This window comes from Pristiophorus japonicus, chromosome 2 (assembly GCF_044704955.1).
Source record: "Pristiophorus japonicus isolate sPriJap1 chromosome 2, sPriJap1.hap1, whole genome shotgun sequence".
NCBI classification, from domain to species: domain Eukaryota; kingdom Metazoa; phylum Chordata; class Chondrichthyes; family Pristiophoridae; genus Pristiophorus; species Pristiophorus japonicus.
This window is the reverse complement of record NC_091978.1, coordinates 32,928,938-32,945,112: the sequence shown is the minus strand read 5'-3', so window position 1 is coordinate 32,945,112 and position 16,175 is coordinate 32,928,938. Positions and strand designations below refer to the sequence as shown.

At 47.3% G+C, this 16,175-nt stretch overlaps 1 protein-coding gene across 1 annotated transcript in view; it reads right to left on the bottom strand.

Annotated features, from left to right (window-relative positions):
- The window catches only part of adra1d (adrenoceptor alpha 1D), a 40,226-nt gene extending 34,996 nt beyond the window's left edge, over nt 1–5,230 (bottom strand). Inside the window, exon 1 of the mRNA XM_070859621.1 lies at nt 4,264–5,230. Within this exon, the coding sequence (XP_070715722.1) occupies nt 4,264–5,230 (967 nt within the window). The remainder of the gene's footprint in view (nt 1–4,263) is intronic.
- Nucleotides 5,231–16,175: the final 10,945 nt, after the last annotated feature.

Here is a 16,175-nt window from a genome sequence, read left to right as displayed (position 1 = left end):
AAATTCCAGAACGCTCCGTTTGGGTATGGTCACACGCATGAGGTGTAACGCTTAGCGCCAGGCGCAGAAATCTCGCCTCTCACGAGAAATTGGGGTTACCGTCCCCAAAAGGAAGTGGATGACTAAATCAAGCACTCCACTTCCTTTCTAGGGCAGTAGTGGGGCTACGGCTCAGCAGTACTATGCAGTGGGCCGCGTAGCGCTCCCACGTACGAGGGGCTCTTCCTTGAATTAAAGGGAAGAGCCTAGGCTGGATTAATGAAGGGGTCCTAGCTGAACCACCAGGGAGCGGGGGTGCCACGCAATCAGCCCGGTTCTCAAGCAGTGTGCCGGGCTGAGCGATCGAGGCACGAACCCCGCGTCCAAATCGGCACCAGAAGAAAAGCGGACATTTTTTTTTCTGGAGCAGCCAGCCAGCCACCTCCCCTTTAACCTTCACGCTGCTAGCAGCCGGCTGCTCGATATGTGTTCCCTGAAGCTGCTGCTGTCATCGCCTGGTGCAGCTTCAGGGGGCGATACCCAATTTAGGGTCAGGGGTGTTGTCGGGGCGCAGCCCATGCCGATTATGTCATGATCTCTGGGCGCAGGAGATTGAGACTCTACGCTGTAGCACTGTCGTTAAACTCGTGAATTTAGCGGGAGTTGTTAACAGCACCACGCCCGGTCGCAAAATCATTTGCGCCCAATTAGTGCCCCCAGGGCCGCTAATGGGAGGCGTAAATGACCCCAATTTCTCCCGCTAGATTGCAAAAAAATAAGTGATACATCTGTTCTGGCTGTCACCCTCTCACTATTGCTCTCTTTGGTGCTGGCTCTATTTGAACTAACATAATTCCAGCACTGCACAAAAATACATATAAAAATAATCCACAAAGTTGTTCCCAAAGTAGAGCTACATGCCTGTAACTCTACTAATAGCAAGCTTTGTGTTAATGTAACTTTCACCCTGCATAGATTTGTGACAGGAAACATAATAGTATCTCTACTCAAGGGTGTAATAGAAAAACATCTAGAAACCAAATATGTATTCGAGTAGTCAGCATGGATTTCAAAAAAAAGTTCATGCTTGACTAACCTTACTGAATTCTTCAACAAAGTAACAGAAAGAGTAGACAAGGATAATGTAGTAGACATAATATATTTGGATTTTCAAAATGCCTTTGATAAGGTACTGCATAGTAGACTCATGACTAGGTCAGAGCACGTGGAGTGAGGGGCAGGTAGCAGAATGGATAGCAAGCTGGCTACAAAACAGGAAACAGAGAATAGGGGATAAGGCTAGTTACTCAGACTGGCAAAAAATGGGAAGTGGTGTTCCACAGGGATTGGTGCTGAGACCACTATTGTTCACAATCTACATTAATTAATGATTTGGACTCGGGAATCAAAAGTACAATTTCAACATTTGTGGTCAACACCAAATTGGGAGGTACAGTTAATACAAAGGCAGAATGTGACAAAATACAGGAAGACATAAAAATAAACTTACAGAATGGTCATGTAATTGAGAAATGAATTTTGATATAGATAATTATGAGATGGTGTATTTTGGAAGGAAGAATAAGGAGGCTATATACTGCTTGGATAATAAGAATCTGAATGGGGCAGAGGAGCAAAGTGATCTAGGGGTATACATTCATAAATCATTAAAAATAGTGATGTGGGCTAATAAGGGCATAAAAAGACAAACCAAGCACTGGGGTTCATTTCTTGAGGGATAGAATTGATAAGCAGAGAAATTGTGTTAAACTTGTATCGAACCTTGGTTGAATCACACTTGGATTACTGTGAACAGGCACAGGAGAAAGTGAAACAAGGTTTCACAAGGATGATACCCAGAACTGAGAGGAGGAAAGGCTGAATAGGCTAGGACTCTTTTCTCTAGCAAAGAGAAGGAAGGTGGAGGGGTAACCTGATAGAGGTCTTTAAGATAATGAAAGGGTTTGATAGGGTGGATGTAGAGAAAATGTTTCCACTTGTGGGGAGAGCCCAAAACTAGAGTTCCTAAAAAATTTTCCTGTTCATTTTTTGGGGTGCTTTTAAGAGGCTGTGCAGCCCATTCATTATACGGCGCGTGCAAGGTTTTGCTCATTGAAAAGCCGGCTGCATGGGAGGTGCAGAGAGCTGTGGGGTCGCTCGGTCATAAAAATAAGATAGTCACTAATAAATCCAATTGGGAATTCAGGAGAAACGTCTTTAGCCAGAGAGTTATTAGAACGTGGAACATACTATCACATGGAGCGAATAGCATAGATGCATTTAAGGATCAGCTAAATAAGCCTATGAGTAGGAAAGCTTATAGGATTAAAGAAAGACTTGGATTTATATCGCGCGTTTACACAACCACTAGACGTCTCAAAGTGCTTTACAACCAATGAAGTATAGTCATGGTCGTAATGTGGGAAACACGGCAGCCAATTTGCGCACAGCAAGCATCTCACAAACAATGTGATAATGACCAGGTAATCTGTTTTTTTTTTTAAATGATGTTGATTGAGGAATATTGGCCACACCAGAAATAGTGCCATTTAATCTTTCATATCCACCTGAAAGAGACAAGGAGCCGAAAGAATACACTTCTGACAGGGCAGCGCTCCGCCTCAGCACTGCAGTGTCAACTTAGATCTTTTGTGCTCAAGTCCCTGGAGTGGGATTTGAACCCACAAACTTTCTAAATCAGAGGAGAGTGCGCTACCCACTAAGCCACAGCTAACATTGGATCAGACGAAGTAGAGTGGGAGGAGGCTCCTGTGGAACATAAACACCGTCATCGACCGACTGGACTCAACAGCTTGTGCAGTCTCGATATAACTCCATGTAAATTTCAGTAGAGACTGAAAATGACACTGCATAATATAATTATACAAAGGCGTGAAATATTCATACCAGATTAGGAAAAGATGAATGCCCACTATTGTGACGTTATTTTAATGGGATTGTTTAAAATAAATTCAGTGATTCGTCTGTTAAAATGAGAACGGGGGAGTTTTATAGGAATGTGTTAGTCAAAGCGAATATATTAAGGTTTCCCAAACCAAAGGGATAGCTGGAGTTGAGATACAGATCAGCCATGATCTAATTGAATGGCGGAACATGCTCGAGGGGCTGAATGGCCTCCTCCTGTTCCTAAGTTCCTTCTGTCCTATGTGTTAAGCATATGGTATTATCCCTCAGCGTACGTTTTCACCCTTAAATTCCTGTGAGGTGTACTTATAATTTAAGTGCATCCCAGTTAACCCATGGGAGATTTGGTCCAGTGTCTCCTCCTGATCGGGTCTGTTTTCTGATTTGCTGCACTGTTCTATATGTTGTCTGTAAAGTTTTTTTTGTGGGGGGGTGGGGGTGAAATTAACAACGGTTGTGTGTAGTCAGTATCAATCGCGGGAATGACAATTTCGAATAACAGAACCCTGTTAGCAGCATGTTTTATTCTCAAATGCCTCGCTACTTTCAAGAACGGATTCTACCCGCAATGGAATATGTATGGTCCTTCAGCGAGCGCCTACCAATAGCTGGAGTTCAACTGGACACTTCCCGCAGATTAACAAACATTTGTGTGGAGGGGGGAATCGAGAAAGTGACTGGACGGTTGGAAATGTGAAGTCCATTGTTTTTTGAGCAATTTGCATCAAGGCGTTTGATAGCGTGCAGAGAATCGCCTTCAAAGTGACCCAACCGACACCGACATTATTGTTAAGGGATGTCTAGACATCCAATACAATGAATTAGTCGGGTAAAGTGACCGGATATGGCAGAAAATAGCAAGATTTCTAACTGGCTTTTGGCATCAAACAGTAGTAGTGGGGAGAAATCAGCCAAAGTTTGGAAAGTCGCCGCAGCAGCGGTCTTGGCTCGTAGCCCAGGTAACAAAAACAAATATCTGTTTCTGAGGGTTACAATGGGTTTGTATTTACAACCAGAGGGTGATTAGATGGCGGATGGTCTCCGCCGGTGTCTGACTCTGGATACTGAATATCTAACTGCTGAAACCCTCACTGTGGTGAATAGGTGAAGGTTTCAGACTCCGAGAATGTTGCACCGAGCGCTTCACACACAGTGGCGCCGGTAGAACCACCTGCCTTGGCGCACCCTGATTCGATGTTATCTCAATTATAGTCTGATGCGCCCAATTTAACATTAAGTTGAGAGCAAAAAAAAACAACACGGAAGATTAAACAGGGGCTGTGTCCTGGGACCACTGCGCGTTACAAACGCCGCACAACTTTTTAACGAATTGTTGGGACCAACTTTTGCTCTACCTACCAAGCGGTAAGATGGTGAAAAAGGGCAGCCAGCAGAGGATGAAGACGCCGACCACGATCCCCAGCGTCTTCGCCGCTTTCTTCTCCCGGGAAAACTTGAGGAGCCGCATGGAGAGCGAGCTGCGGAACTGACCCTTGCTCTTGAAGGTGGAGCTGGGCTCATCCATCACACTCTTGCAGTGGATCCGCAGGACAATCTCCATGGTCTTGCTGCGCTCCTTCTTCACCCCGGCCTCCAGGCTCTTGGTTGTCCTCCTGGCCACCACGTAGATCCGAAAATACATGGCCAGGATCACCATGAGGGGGAGGTAGAAGGAAAAGAGCGAGGAAAATAAGGCGTAACCGGGCTCCTCGGTGATGCTGCACACCGTCTCGTCGACGGGCGCCGGCTCTTTCCAGCCCAGGAGGGGACCGACGGAGATGACGATGGAGGACACCCAGAGAATGATGAGGATCCACACCGCCTTCTTCTCGGTCATGATGGTGGGGTAGCGCAGAGAGTAGCGCACCCCGATGTAGCGATCGATGGAGATGATGCAGAGGCTCATTATTGAGGCGGTGCAGCACAGGACGTCCACCGCCGCCCAGACGTCGCAGAAGATTCTGCCAAACGCCCAGTAGCCAAAGATCTCCAGGCTGGCCGAGAAGGGCAGGATGATGGTGCTCAACAGCAGGTCGGCGATGGCCAGGTTGATGATGAAGTAATTGGTCACCGTCTGCAAATGCCGGTTGCAGGCCACCGAGAGAATGACCATAATGTTGCCCGCGATGGCGAACAGGATGAAGGCGGCGAGGACAACCCCTAGAGCCACGGCTTGGTTGACATCGAGGTCCTCGGGCTGGGTGGACCTGCTGCTGGTGTTGCTGGCGGTGGCGTTGTTAGGGCTGTAGTTGAGCGCGGACGCATTGGCGGGGTCCTTCGAAGAGTTTCCACTGAAGCTCTGGTTAGTGAACTCAGAAAAAGTCATCTTAGACACGCTGCCGTCTCCATCTGAGTGAGTTTTGGCAACTTCAGGGCGATGCGTGCACTCGCTTCGTGTCAAGGTGTAGGAAGGACTTCCATGCCGTACCCAGCACAGGGCAACTCCCCATCTCAGAGACATTCACACCCCACCATTCCGCCTGGAGTAATCCTTCATTCCTCACTGGCATTTTCAGCTTGTCTGACCCCGCGTTGGACACCAGCTGCCGAACCCTGGCGTCACATTTCCCCTCCTGTAACGACTTCCAATTAATGTTGGATGCAATTTTCCATCTCAGTGTTCACAGCGTCTGCACACAATCCCAGGTCAATGCAGCTGCCCCCCACACACACATAACATGCACCGGTGAGAAATATCGCCACGGCTGACCACTAAAGAGAAGCTCTTCCCAGGCAGTTGGGTTGCTAAAGCTTCTGTATCACTTTTCAATCACTTCAAACCTCGCCTCCTCGGGATGGTCCACACGTCACGGATTGGCTGTGACTCCAGCGGCCACCGAAAGAGGACAGCAGAGATCCGGCTGTGCAGAACTGTGTTTGGAGAATTACAAGGGACAGGTTTACTATTTGATCAGAAATGAAAGGTGTTTTCATTTATATATATACATAGTATTTATAAACAAGTTGCAGCTGGACTGTCCCATTTGTCGTATTTAACTGACCAATGGAAATCTCTTCGAGTTAAAATGTAAATTCCTACACCTGAAATATCAACATGTCCTTTCATCAGTCGCTGTCGGGCTTTATCGCGTAACCCCGTCATTTTCTGCTTCATTTGAGATTTCAAGCATTTTCCGCGCTTTTTTTTTTGTCCCTACAATGTTTTTTTCTGTCTCTCAATAATCCATAAATGGAAAGCCCCCTGACGTACCGAGCCAACTTCTGATATATTCTCCGGATGTTAAGTTGACTTCTTCTGAAGCTGACTGGATCTTTGCTCGCACGCAGATTTGCTATTTCGATTTGTGACACGACTGTAAACCAACCTGACACCAAGCGTGTTCTAAAGGCAAGCAACCACACCAGGAGATGTTTTAATTTAGCGGCGGATAATTAAATCTCAACGCTCCCTGTATTAATGGGTTCGATCTGACTAAAGCAGGCAGTCTTATTTGCAGAAATGACATTAAATTTATCAAAATGTCGCAAAGGCAATGTCATTAATTATTAGAACATTAAAAGTATCGACACAAGTTTGGATGACCAAGTGGTTTCTATAGTAACCAAGATTACATGAAATACTCCAATCAAGGCATGGTCCTGTAAAACATTGCATCAGACAAGAGACGGATTCTCAATTAGGCTATTAAAACAACGATTTATCAGTAGCACATATAATTATGTAAGCACACATACCCTCGGGCGGTGTCCAATATAGCCCATGAACTGAAAAATGCGATCACCTTTTTTAAACAAGAACGCTTTAGTTTGTTTGAAGTTTAATACATGTGCTTTGAATTGAGGTAATCGCGTCGATTGATTAAATGTGACAAGTTTGTACTGGGAAACAAACTTAGTTCTGCTCTCTCCTCTGATACGGTCTTTTCTCAGTTTTTAATCCCCTCTCTATTTCTATTCCATATCTCCCTCTTTCTATCACCTTTCTGTTCCTATACACCACTCTGATTTCATCCCTTCTTACAATTCCCACATTACAACAGTGACTGCACTCCAAAAGTACTTCACTGGCTGTAAAGCGCTTTGAGAGAGGTGGTCGTGAAAGGCGCTATATAAATGCAAGTCTTTCTTTTCGTCTCTTTGTTACGGTGTGTCTATACTTCGTTCTGTCTCTATCCGCCCTCTCTCTCCTATCCCTCTTTCTACCCCGCCCTCTTGTTCTATTAATGTCCCCTTTCTATCTCCCTTTTTTTTTTAGCCCTTCTGTTCCTATCTCTCTGTGTCTCTATCTCTGTTTCTCACTCTCGCTGCGTTTCTGTTGTTCTCCGCTTCGTTTACAACTTGTTTCTCTGTCTCCCTTTCAATCCCCAGCTCCCCGTGTCCGCTTACTTTCTGTCTCTTGCTCTCTTGTTCTGTTTCTACCTCTCTCTGGGAGTTGGACACTTTAATCCCACCCCCACCTCTCAGTTTCTAACAGCTCCCATCCCTCTGTGTGTGTGTGTGTTTATAACTCCGCTTGTAACTCCGCCTCTAACTCTAGCCGCAGGAAGCATCTCTCTGTGTTTCTGTATCGATCCTGTTTCTCGCCCCCCACCCCCCTCTCTCTCTGGTGTTTATATACCGCTGTATCACGCCCCGGGGACCTGCACTGAGATACTCGAGTCCAATCTCGATAATTTACAAGGACCGTTACAAGGGCGGTGGGATTGATGCGAATAAATAAGGGAGCGGATGGAATTAAATCGCGCTTTACTGACAGGTCGGGGTTATATGTTACATTATGAATGATTAACGCCAAACACAATCAATAAGTACTGTGCTGAATATATGTGTGTATGTGTGTGTAATATATCAATAGGAGGCGCAGTTAATAAATGTCTGCGTCTCCTCACAAAAGGCGGTTAGCGGGGGAGAGTAAACTACTATAAAGGCAATGTATGGCCACATGCAGACCAGACAGCCCACCACACTGTTCATTTTATTTGTAAGGCGCTCAGTTGTTGGAACTTCGGGGCTGAGTTTATCCGTCAAGGTATGGTGGCAAAATGGTCTCGATGCACTGAGAAAGGGGACACATATTGACCTGACCCCGAAAGTTGGCTTCATTCGCTCAAATGGGCAGGGGCAAGGGGGGGGGGGGGGCGGTGGCGGCAGCCCCGAGGACAGGGGAGATTGATGTAACCCACGATCGTCAGTCCTGGGCGCTGGTCAGATCAGCATTCTTTAAAAAAAAATTGTTTTCCAATTTCTTTAAAAAAAAAACACGTTTCCTTGCCTTCCTTTCCTCCTCTCGTATGTTCGGAGTTTTGGGCACAATCTCGTCAATTTCCACAAACTGGAAATCGACCGGTTAATCCGTGTTGGGGGAGGAATTGATCAGCGGCTGCCGATAACATCTCTGAAACTTTTGACTGTCAGAAATAAAACAGGACTCCGCTCACTCTCTCACTCTCCCGTACAGGGGTGTGAATAGAACTCACAGCTGGGACCCTGGAGAACTCCAAACCGTGAAGTGCGAGTGGCACTGAGGCTGAATCTAACCTCCCGCACACACCCCGGTTATTTCCCCTGAAATCGGTGTGCGCGTGTTTCCAAGGTGATGCATCTGCTTGTAACGGGCGGGGGCGATGAAGACCTTCTTAAAAAAAATGAGGTACTCCGCCCCAACCCCCACCTCCTCCTCCCTCCCCACTCCTCCAAAAAATAGCGTTGAAAATCTAGTGTTGAGCCTTTCCATGGGGAGGGCGAGTGGGGTTGATGACAATACGCTGAAATTCGGCAGCAGCCCAACCTGCAAATACTGTTGCCAACCCTCCAGGATTGTCCTGGAGTCTCCAGGAAGTAATCTCCGGGAGAGAAATCACAGCGGCGTTAAAACATTTCTTTCTTTCATTTTCCTTGAACTCTTTCACATAAAAGTATTGGGGATGGGAAAAAGGTTGTTTAACTGGACAGTGGAGCTGTTGGAGGTGGGAGTACATGAGGTGTATGGAGTTAGGTGCAGAGCAGCCATAATCCCATTTTTGAATGGTGGAACAGGCTCGAGGGGCTGAATGGCCTACTCCTGTTCCTATGTTTCTAGGAATACGTACAAGCAGAGTTGGCAATCCTACCTTGCGAATGGGAAATCATTTTTTTTGGCAGGAAAATATCTTATTCTCCAGCAGATAGAATGAAGGCAAACACGATTACATAAAATTACATGGAATATACAGCACAGAAACAGGCCAGTCGGCCCAGCTAGTCTGTGCTGGTGTTCGCACTCCATGTCAGTCTCCACCCATTCCATCTGCCTCAACTCAGCCTTTCAGCCTATCTTTCTATTCCTTTCCTCTCATACACTAGTCTAGTTTCCTTTTGAAAGCACTTACCCCTTTTTTATTATTCATTCACGGGATGTGAGTGTTGCTGGTGAGGTCAGCATTTATTGCCCATCCCTAATTGCCCTTGAGAAGGTGGTGGTGAGCCGCCTTCTTGAACCACTGCAGTCCGTGTGGTGAAGGTACTCCCACAGTGCTGTTAGGGAGGAAGCACTGTTCCCTCTAAGGTGCATGGTATGCACACCGGTATGTAATGTCCCACACACTTAAATTCAAAAGCCGTGCAGAGAGCTGGAAAGCTAGAGCTGGGAGAGGGAGGTGGGGAGGAAGGGACAATCCTCACAGAGGGTCGTTTGCGACCTCCGAGCCGATCCGAATTGGAAATTCACAAAAGAGTCGGGGTAGTGAGCACATGTTGAGGGAATTGGTGAGCTGTCGGTGTGTCACTCCTTGACTCCCAAAGCAAACGCTCTACTCGGAACTGCCTCACGGCAAGCGAGCCAAAGGTGGGCAGAGGAAACGATACAAGGACACCCTCAAAGCCTCCCTGATAAAGTACAACATCCCCACTGACACCTGGGAGCCCCTGGCCAAAGATCGCCCTAAGTGGTGGAAGTACATCTGGGAGGGCGCTGAGCACCTCGAGTCTCATCGCCAAGTGCATGCAGAAATCAAGCGCAGGCAGATGAAAGAGCGTGCGGCAATCCTGTCCCACCCACCCTTTCCCTCAACAACTATCTGTCCCACCTGTGACAGGGACTGTGGTTCTCGTATTGGACTGTTCAGTCACCTAAGGACTCATTTTAAGAGTGGAAGCAAGTCTTCCTCGATTCCGAGGGACTGCCTATAATGATGATGATGACCCCTTGGAGACATGCTGTGTGCTGCAGGCAGAAGATCTAGCCGAGCTGAGCTGAACTCCTTGCCATGGTGATGAGGACAGCGTGTCCCCTTTTCTCCTTTGGTGCCATGGTGCTGGGGACTGTGTTACAGAAACTCTACAATCACCGCCGACCTGGCAAGTCAGAGCAGGTCAGATCAGTGCAGCCGATTACCCCTACGACTAAAGTAAAGGTTGGTTCTGTTGTGTATCTGTAAAGCATGCAATCCCATGTACTTCAGCATCTGCCTTCTCTCTCTGAGGCTTGTAATTGCTTTGATCCACCATGGACCGATCTTCCTCTGCCACCTGGTGGTTAGCAGGTTTTGCAGAGCTTGCAGCTCATTTGCAAGCTCGTTGGAGGTGCCCCATTGTTCCACAGCTCTTGCAAACATACCCTTTGAAGCTGTATGAATAGGCTGAATGGAAGCCTCCACAACGCCAACAAGGTGTGAATTGCCTTGCATTCATTCTTTGTTGGGGACTCTGAGTCATCTGGGTCACCTGAGGCTTGCTGGCAGTTGCAGATCGTGGGTTCTGCCCGGTACATTTCTGCTCGCAAACACAGTTCCAGTTAAGTTATGAATATTGCTAGCACTTGTGTGCTGAGAGATTTGTTTGGTGTTATCACTGGTGGACATAAACGTCTGTGCTATCGCAATGGCCTTACTGAGGGTCGGTGTCTCTACAGTCAAAGATTTCATATGATGGTCTCGTGGCCAATGCCCAGTACAAAAAAGTCTCTGAGCATTTGCTCCAGGTAGCCATCAAACTCACATTGTGCTGCAAGTCGCCTTAGCTCAGCGACGTAGCTCGCCACTTCCTGACCTTCAGATTGCTGGCACGTGTAGAACCGATACCTCGCCACAAGCACGCTCTCCCTCGGGTTAAGATGCTCCCTAACCGGTGTACACAGCTCCTCAGACGACTTGTCTGTGGGTTTCACTGGAGCCAGAAGATACTTAATGAGACTGTAGGTCGGTGCCCGCAGACCGTGAGGAGGACCACCCTCTTTTTACAGCGCTTCCTTCTCTGTCCAGCTCGTTGGCTACAAAATACTGGTCTAGCCGTTTGACATAGGCTTCCCAGTCCTCACCCTCTGAGAACTTGTCCAGGATGCCCACAGTTTGCTGCATCTTTGCGTTGGATTCGTATGCTCGTCGCCAGTTATTGTGTCCCTAACACAGATGAGACTGCACACAGGGAGGTTAAAGTAGCAGTGACCTCAGTCTTTAATAAGACACTCCAGAGTGAGGAACAGGCCTTAGGGGCCGGCTTATATATAGTGTTCCCAAGGGATGCTGGGATCCTTTGGGACTTCAGGGGATGAGCTCCCTGGTGGCGGAACATGGAAGTGCATGCTTTACAGATACACAGCATCAACGGGGTGCACACATTTTCGATGAAATGTCCACCTATAATGCTAAATGTAAAATTGAATGGCTTACCCGTAGCCATGGAACTGGACACTGGTGCTAGCCAATCCATCATGAGTAAAAAGATATTTGAGAGACTGTGGTGCATCAAGGCATTCAGACCAGCCCTGAGCCCCATCCGCTCGAAACTGAGAACACACACCAAAGAGCTTATCATTGTCCTGGGCAGCGCCATGTCAAGGTCACCTACGAGGGCATGGTGCTTGAACTGCCACTCTGGATTGTCCCGGGCGATGGCCCCAAACTGCTTGGAAGGAGCTGGCTGGGCAAAATCCGCTGGAACTGGGATGACATCCGAGCGCTATCACATGTCGATGAGGCCTCATGTACCCAGGTTCTGAACAAATTTCCTTCCCTTTTTGAGCCAGACATTGGAAACTTTTCCGGGGTGAAGGTGCGGATCCACTTGGTCCCAGAGGCACGACCCATTCACCACAAGGCGCGAGCGGTACCTCACGTGATGAGGGAGAGAGTGGAAATTGAGCTGGACAGGCTGCAAAGCGAGGGCATCATCTCCCCAGTGGAATTCAGCGAGTGGGCCAGCCCGATTGTTCCAGTACTCAAAAGTAATGGCACGGTCAAGATTTGCGGCGATTATAAAGTAACTATTAATTGTTTCTCGCTACAGGACCAATACCCGCTACCTAAGGCAGATGACCTATTTGCGACGCTGGCAGGAGTCAAGATGTTCACCAAGCTCGACCTGACTTCGGCCTACATGACGCAGGAGCTGGAGGAGTCTTTGAAGGGCCTCACCTGCATCAACACGCACAAGGGACTGTTCATCTACAACAGATGCCCATTTGGAATTCGGTCGGCTGCAGCGATCTTCCAGAGTAACATGGAGAGCCTACTCAAGTCGGTACCACACATGGTAGTCTTTCAGGATGACATATTGATCACAGGTCTGGACACCGCCGAACACCCACAAAACCTGGAGGAGGTCCTCCAGTGACTGGATCGCGTAGGGCTGCGGCTGAAGAGGTCGAAATGCATCTTAATGCCAACAGAAGTGGAGTTTTTGGGGAGAAAGATCGCGGCGGATGGCATTCGGCCCACAGACGCCAAGACAGAGGCTATCAGGAACTTGCCCAGGCCACAGAATGTCATGGAGCTGCTGTCGTTCCTGGGACTCCACAACTATTTTGGTAACTTCCTACTCGGGTTAAGCACCCTCTTGGAGCCCCTACATTTGTTATTGCGTAAAGGTTAGAACTGGGTATGGGGAAAAAAACCAAGTAATTGCTTTTGAGAAAGCCAGAAACATTTTATGCTCCAACAAGCTGCTTGTATTGTATAACCCGTGTAAAAGACTTGTGCTAGCATGTGACGCATCGTCGTACGGAGCCGGGTATGTATTACAACAAGCTAACGTTGCGGGGAAGTTGCAACCTGTCGCCTATGCTTCCAGGAGCTTGTCTAAGCGTGATGGAGAAAGAGGCATTAGCGTGTGTGTTCAGGGTAAAGAAAATGCATCAGTACCTGTTTGGCCTCAAATTTGAGCTGGATACCGATCACAAGCCCCTCACATCCCGGTTCGCTGAAAACAAGGGGATTAATACTAATGCCTCAGCCCGCATACAAAGGTGGGCACCCGCGCTATCAGCATATAACTATACCATCCGCCACAGGCCAGGCACCGAGAACTGCCCACCACGGGGGTGGAAATGGCACAGCCTGCAGACTTGTTGATGATCATGGAAGCATTTGAAAATGATAAATCACCTGTCACGGCCCGCCAGATTAGGACTTGGACCAACCAAGATCCTCTGCTGTCCCTCGTAAAAAACTGTGTACTGCATGGGAGCTGGACCAGCATTGAAAATCAAGAGCCAATTAAGCCGTTCCAGCTGCAAAAGGACAAGCTGTCCATTCAGGCAGACTGCCTGTTGTGGGGTAACCGCATAGTGCTACCAAAAAAGGGCATGGAGACGTTCATCTCGGATCTCCACAGCACACACCCGGGTATAGTAATGATGAAAGCGATAGCCAGATCCCACATGTGGTGGCCCGGTATCGACTCTGACTTAGAGTGCTGTGTACGGCAATGCAGCGTATGTGCTCAGTTGAGCAACGCGCCCAGAGAGGCACCACTAAGTTTGTGGTCCTGGCCCTCCAGACCATGGTCGAGATCCATGTCAACTATGCGGGCCCGTTTCTCGGTAAAATGTTCCTGGTGGTGGTGGATGCTTTTTCAAAATGGATTAAATATGAAATAATGTCGGGAAGCACCACCACTGCCACCATTGAAAGCCTGAGGGTCATGTTTGCCACCCACGGCCTGCCTGATATACTGGTCAGTGACAACGGGCTATGTTTCACCAGTGCCAAATTTAAAGAATTCATGACCCGCAATGGAATCAAACATGTCACCTCAGCCCCGTTTAAACCAGCTTCCAATGGGCAGGCAGAGCGGACAGTACAAACCATCAAACAGAGCCTTAAACGAGTCACAGAAGGCTCACTCCAAACCCGCCTGTCCTGAGTATTGTTCAGCTACTGCACGAGACCCCACTTGCTCACAGGGGAGGCCCCGGCTGAGCTACTCATGAAAAGGACACTTAAAACCAGAATCTCGCTGGTTCACCCCAACCTGCAAGATCAGATAGAGAGAAGGCGGCAGCAACAAAATGTAAATGATGGTCGCGCCACTGTGTCACAGGAAATTGATCTGAATGACCCTGTGTATGTGCTAAACTATGGACATGGTCCCAAGTGGATTGCGGCCATGGTGATAGCTGAAGAAGGGTGTTTGTGGTCAAACTAGACAATGGACAAATTTGCAGAAAGCACCTGGACCAAACGAGGCTGTGGTTCACAGACTGCCCTGAACAACCCACAGCAGACACCACCTTTTTCGAGCCCACAACACACACCCAAAGGATCAACACCACCACGCCGGACCAGGAAATCAAACCCATCACGCCCAACAGCTCAGCAAGGCCAGGCTCACTCAGCAGCCCTGCAGGACCAACAACACTCCAGCCCAGCGAGGGCACAGCCAACACAGCAGAACAGACATTTGTACCGAGGCGGTCCACTAGGGAAAGAAAGGCTCCCGACCGCCTCACCTTGTAAATAGTTTTCACTTTGACTTTGGGCGGGGAGTGATGTTGTGTATCGGTAAAGCATGCACTCCCATGTTCCGCCACCAGGGAGCTCATCCCCTGAAGTCCCAAGGGATCCCAGCATCCCTTGGGAGCACTGTACATAAGCCGGCCCCTAAGACCTGTTGCTCACTCTGGAGTGTCTTATTAAAGACTGAGGTCACTGTTACTTTAACCTCCCTGTGTACAGCCTTATCTGTGTTAGGAATACAATAGGTTCCTTAGAGGATGAGACTGGAGAATTAATAATGGGAAACAGGGAAATTTCAGAGACTTTGAACAAATATTTTGCATGAGTCTTCACGGTAGAAGACACTAAAAGCATCCCAATAACTGATTATCAAGGGGCTATCGGGATGGAATTCTTAAAACAATCACAATCACTGGAGAAAAAGTACTTTTGAACTGTACGTGAAGACGCTTTTTAAAATAAAATGATCCTAGTACAGATTCGATTCACTCCATGATATCAAGATATCAAGAAACTGAGCACACTGGATAAAGCAAAGGCTATGGGCCCCGACAACATCCTGGCTCTCATGCTGAAGACTTGTGCTCCAGAACTAGCTGTGCCTCTAGCCAAGCTGTTCCAGTACAGTTACAACACTGATTTTACCCGACAATGTGGAAAACTGCCCAGGTATGTCCTGTCCACAAAAAGCAGGACAACTGCAATCCAGTAATTACCGTCCCATCTGTCTACTCTCAATCATCAGCAAAGTGATGGAAGGTGTCATCGACAGTATTATCAAGCGGCAGATACTCACCAATAACCTGCTCACCGATGCACAGTTGGGTTCTGCCAGGACCACTCGGCTCCAGACGTCATTACAACATGGACAAAAGGGCTGAATTCCAGAGGTGAGATGAGAGTGACTGCCCTTGACATCAAGGCAGCATTTGACCGAGTGTGGCATAAAGAAGCCCGAGGAAAATTGATGTCAATGGGGATCAGGGGGAAAACCAGAAAAGAGGAAAAACACAAACCATTTTATTTTGTCTGTCATTCAAGTCCCAGGGATAATGTAAATATCGATTTCCTCTTAAACGTTTAGTGGAGTGTTAATAGAAACAAGACTTATGTAATGAGGTATAAAAATTGCAAGAAACTACTTTAGAAGAAACCACTATTTGTTTATTGAGAAAGACACAGAAAATACTCCGATTAAACTGACATTGTACAATTTCAATTTGGTATAAATGTTTGAAATAGGAGATAAAACATTGAGAGTACGTGGAAGTTTGTTTCCTGCTACTTAATTGCAAAATACCAAAAATAATTCAACACTTTTCGTGATAAGAGCAGGGATTAATATTGTGGAGAATGTTTGAGAGAAAAACATTAGAAGCAAAATTCGTAAATTAACATCTTTACATCAACATATTAGCAAACATTTTCAAGCCAGTCTGATTGGTTCTCCTGTCCAGAAACAAAGATGAATGTTTATTTCTGTTAAATCATAGCTTTTCCTGATTTTTAGTTTTAATTTGGTGATGCAAATTGTGTATGTGTTTTTCTGACATGTTACAAAGGGGGTTATGTGTGCGCACTAGGTCCGTGCAGCAGAGC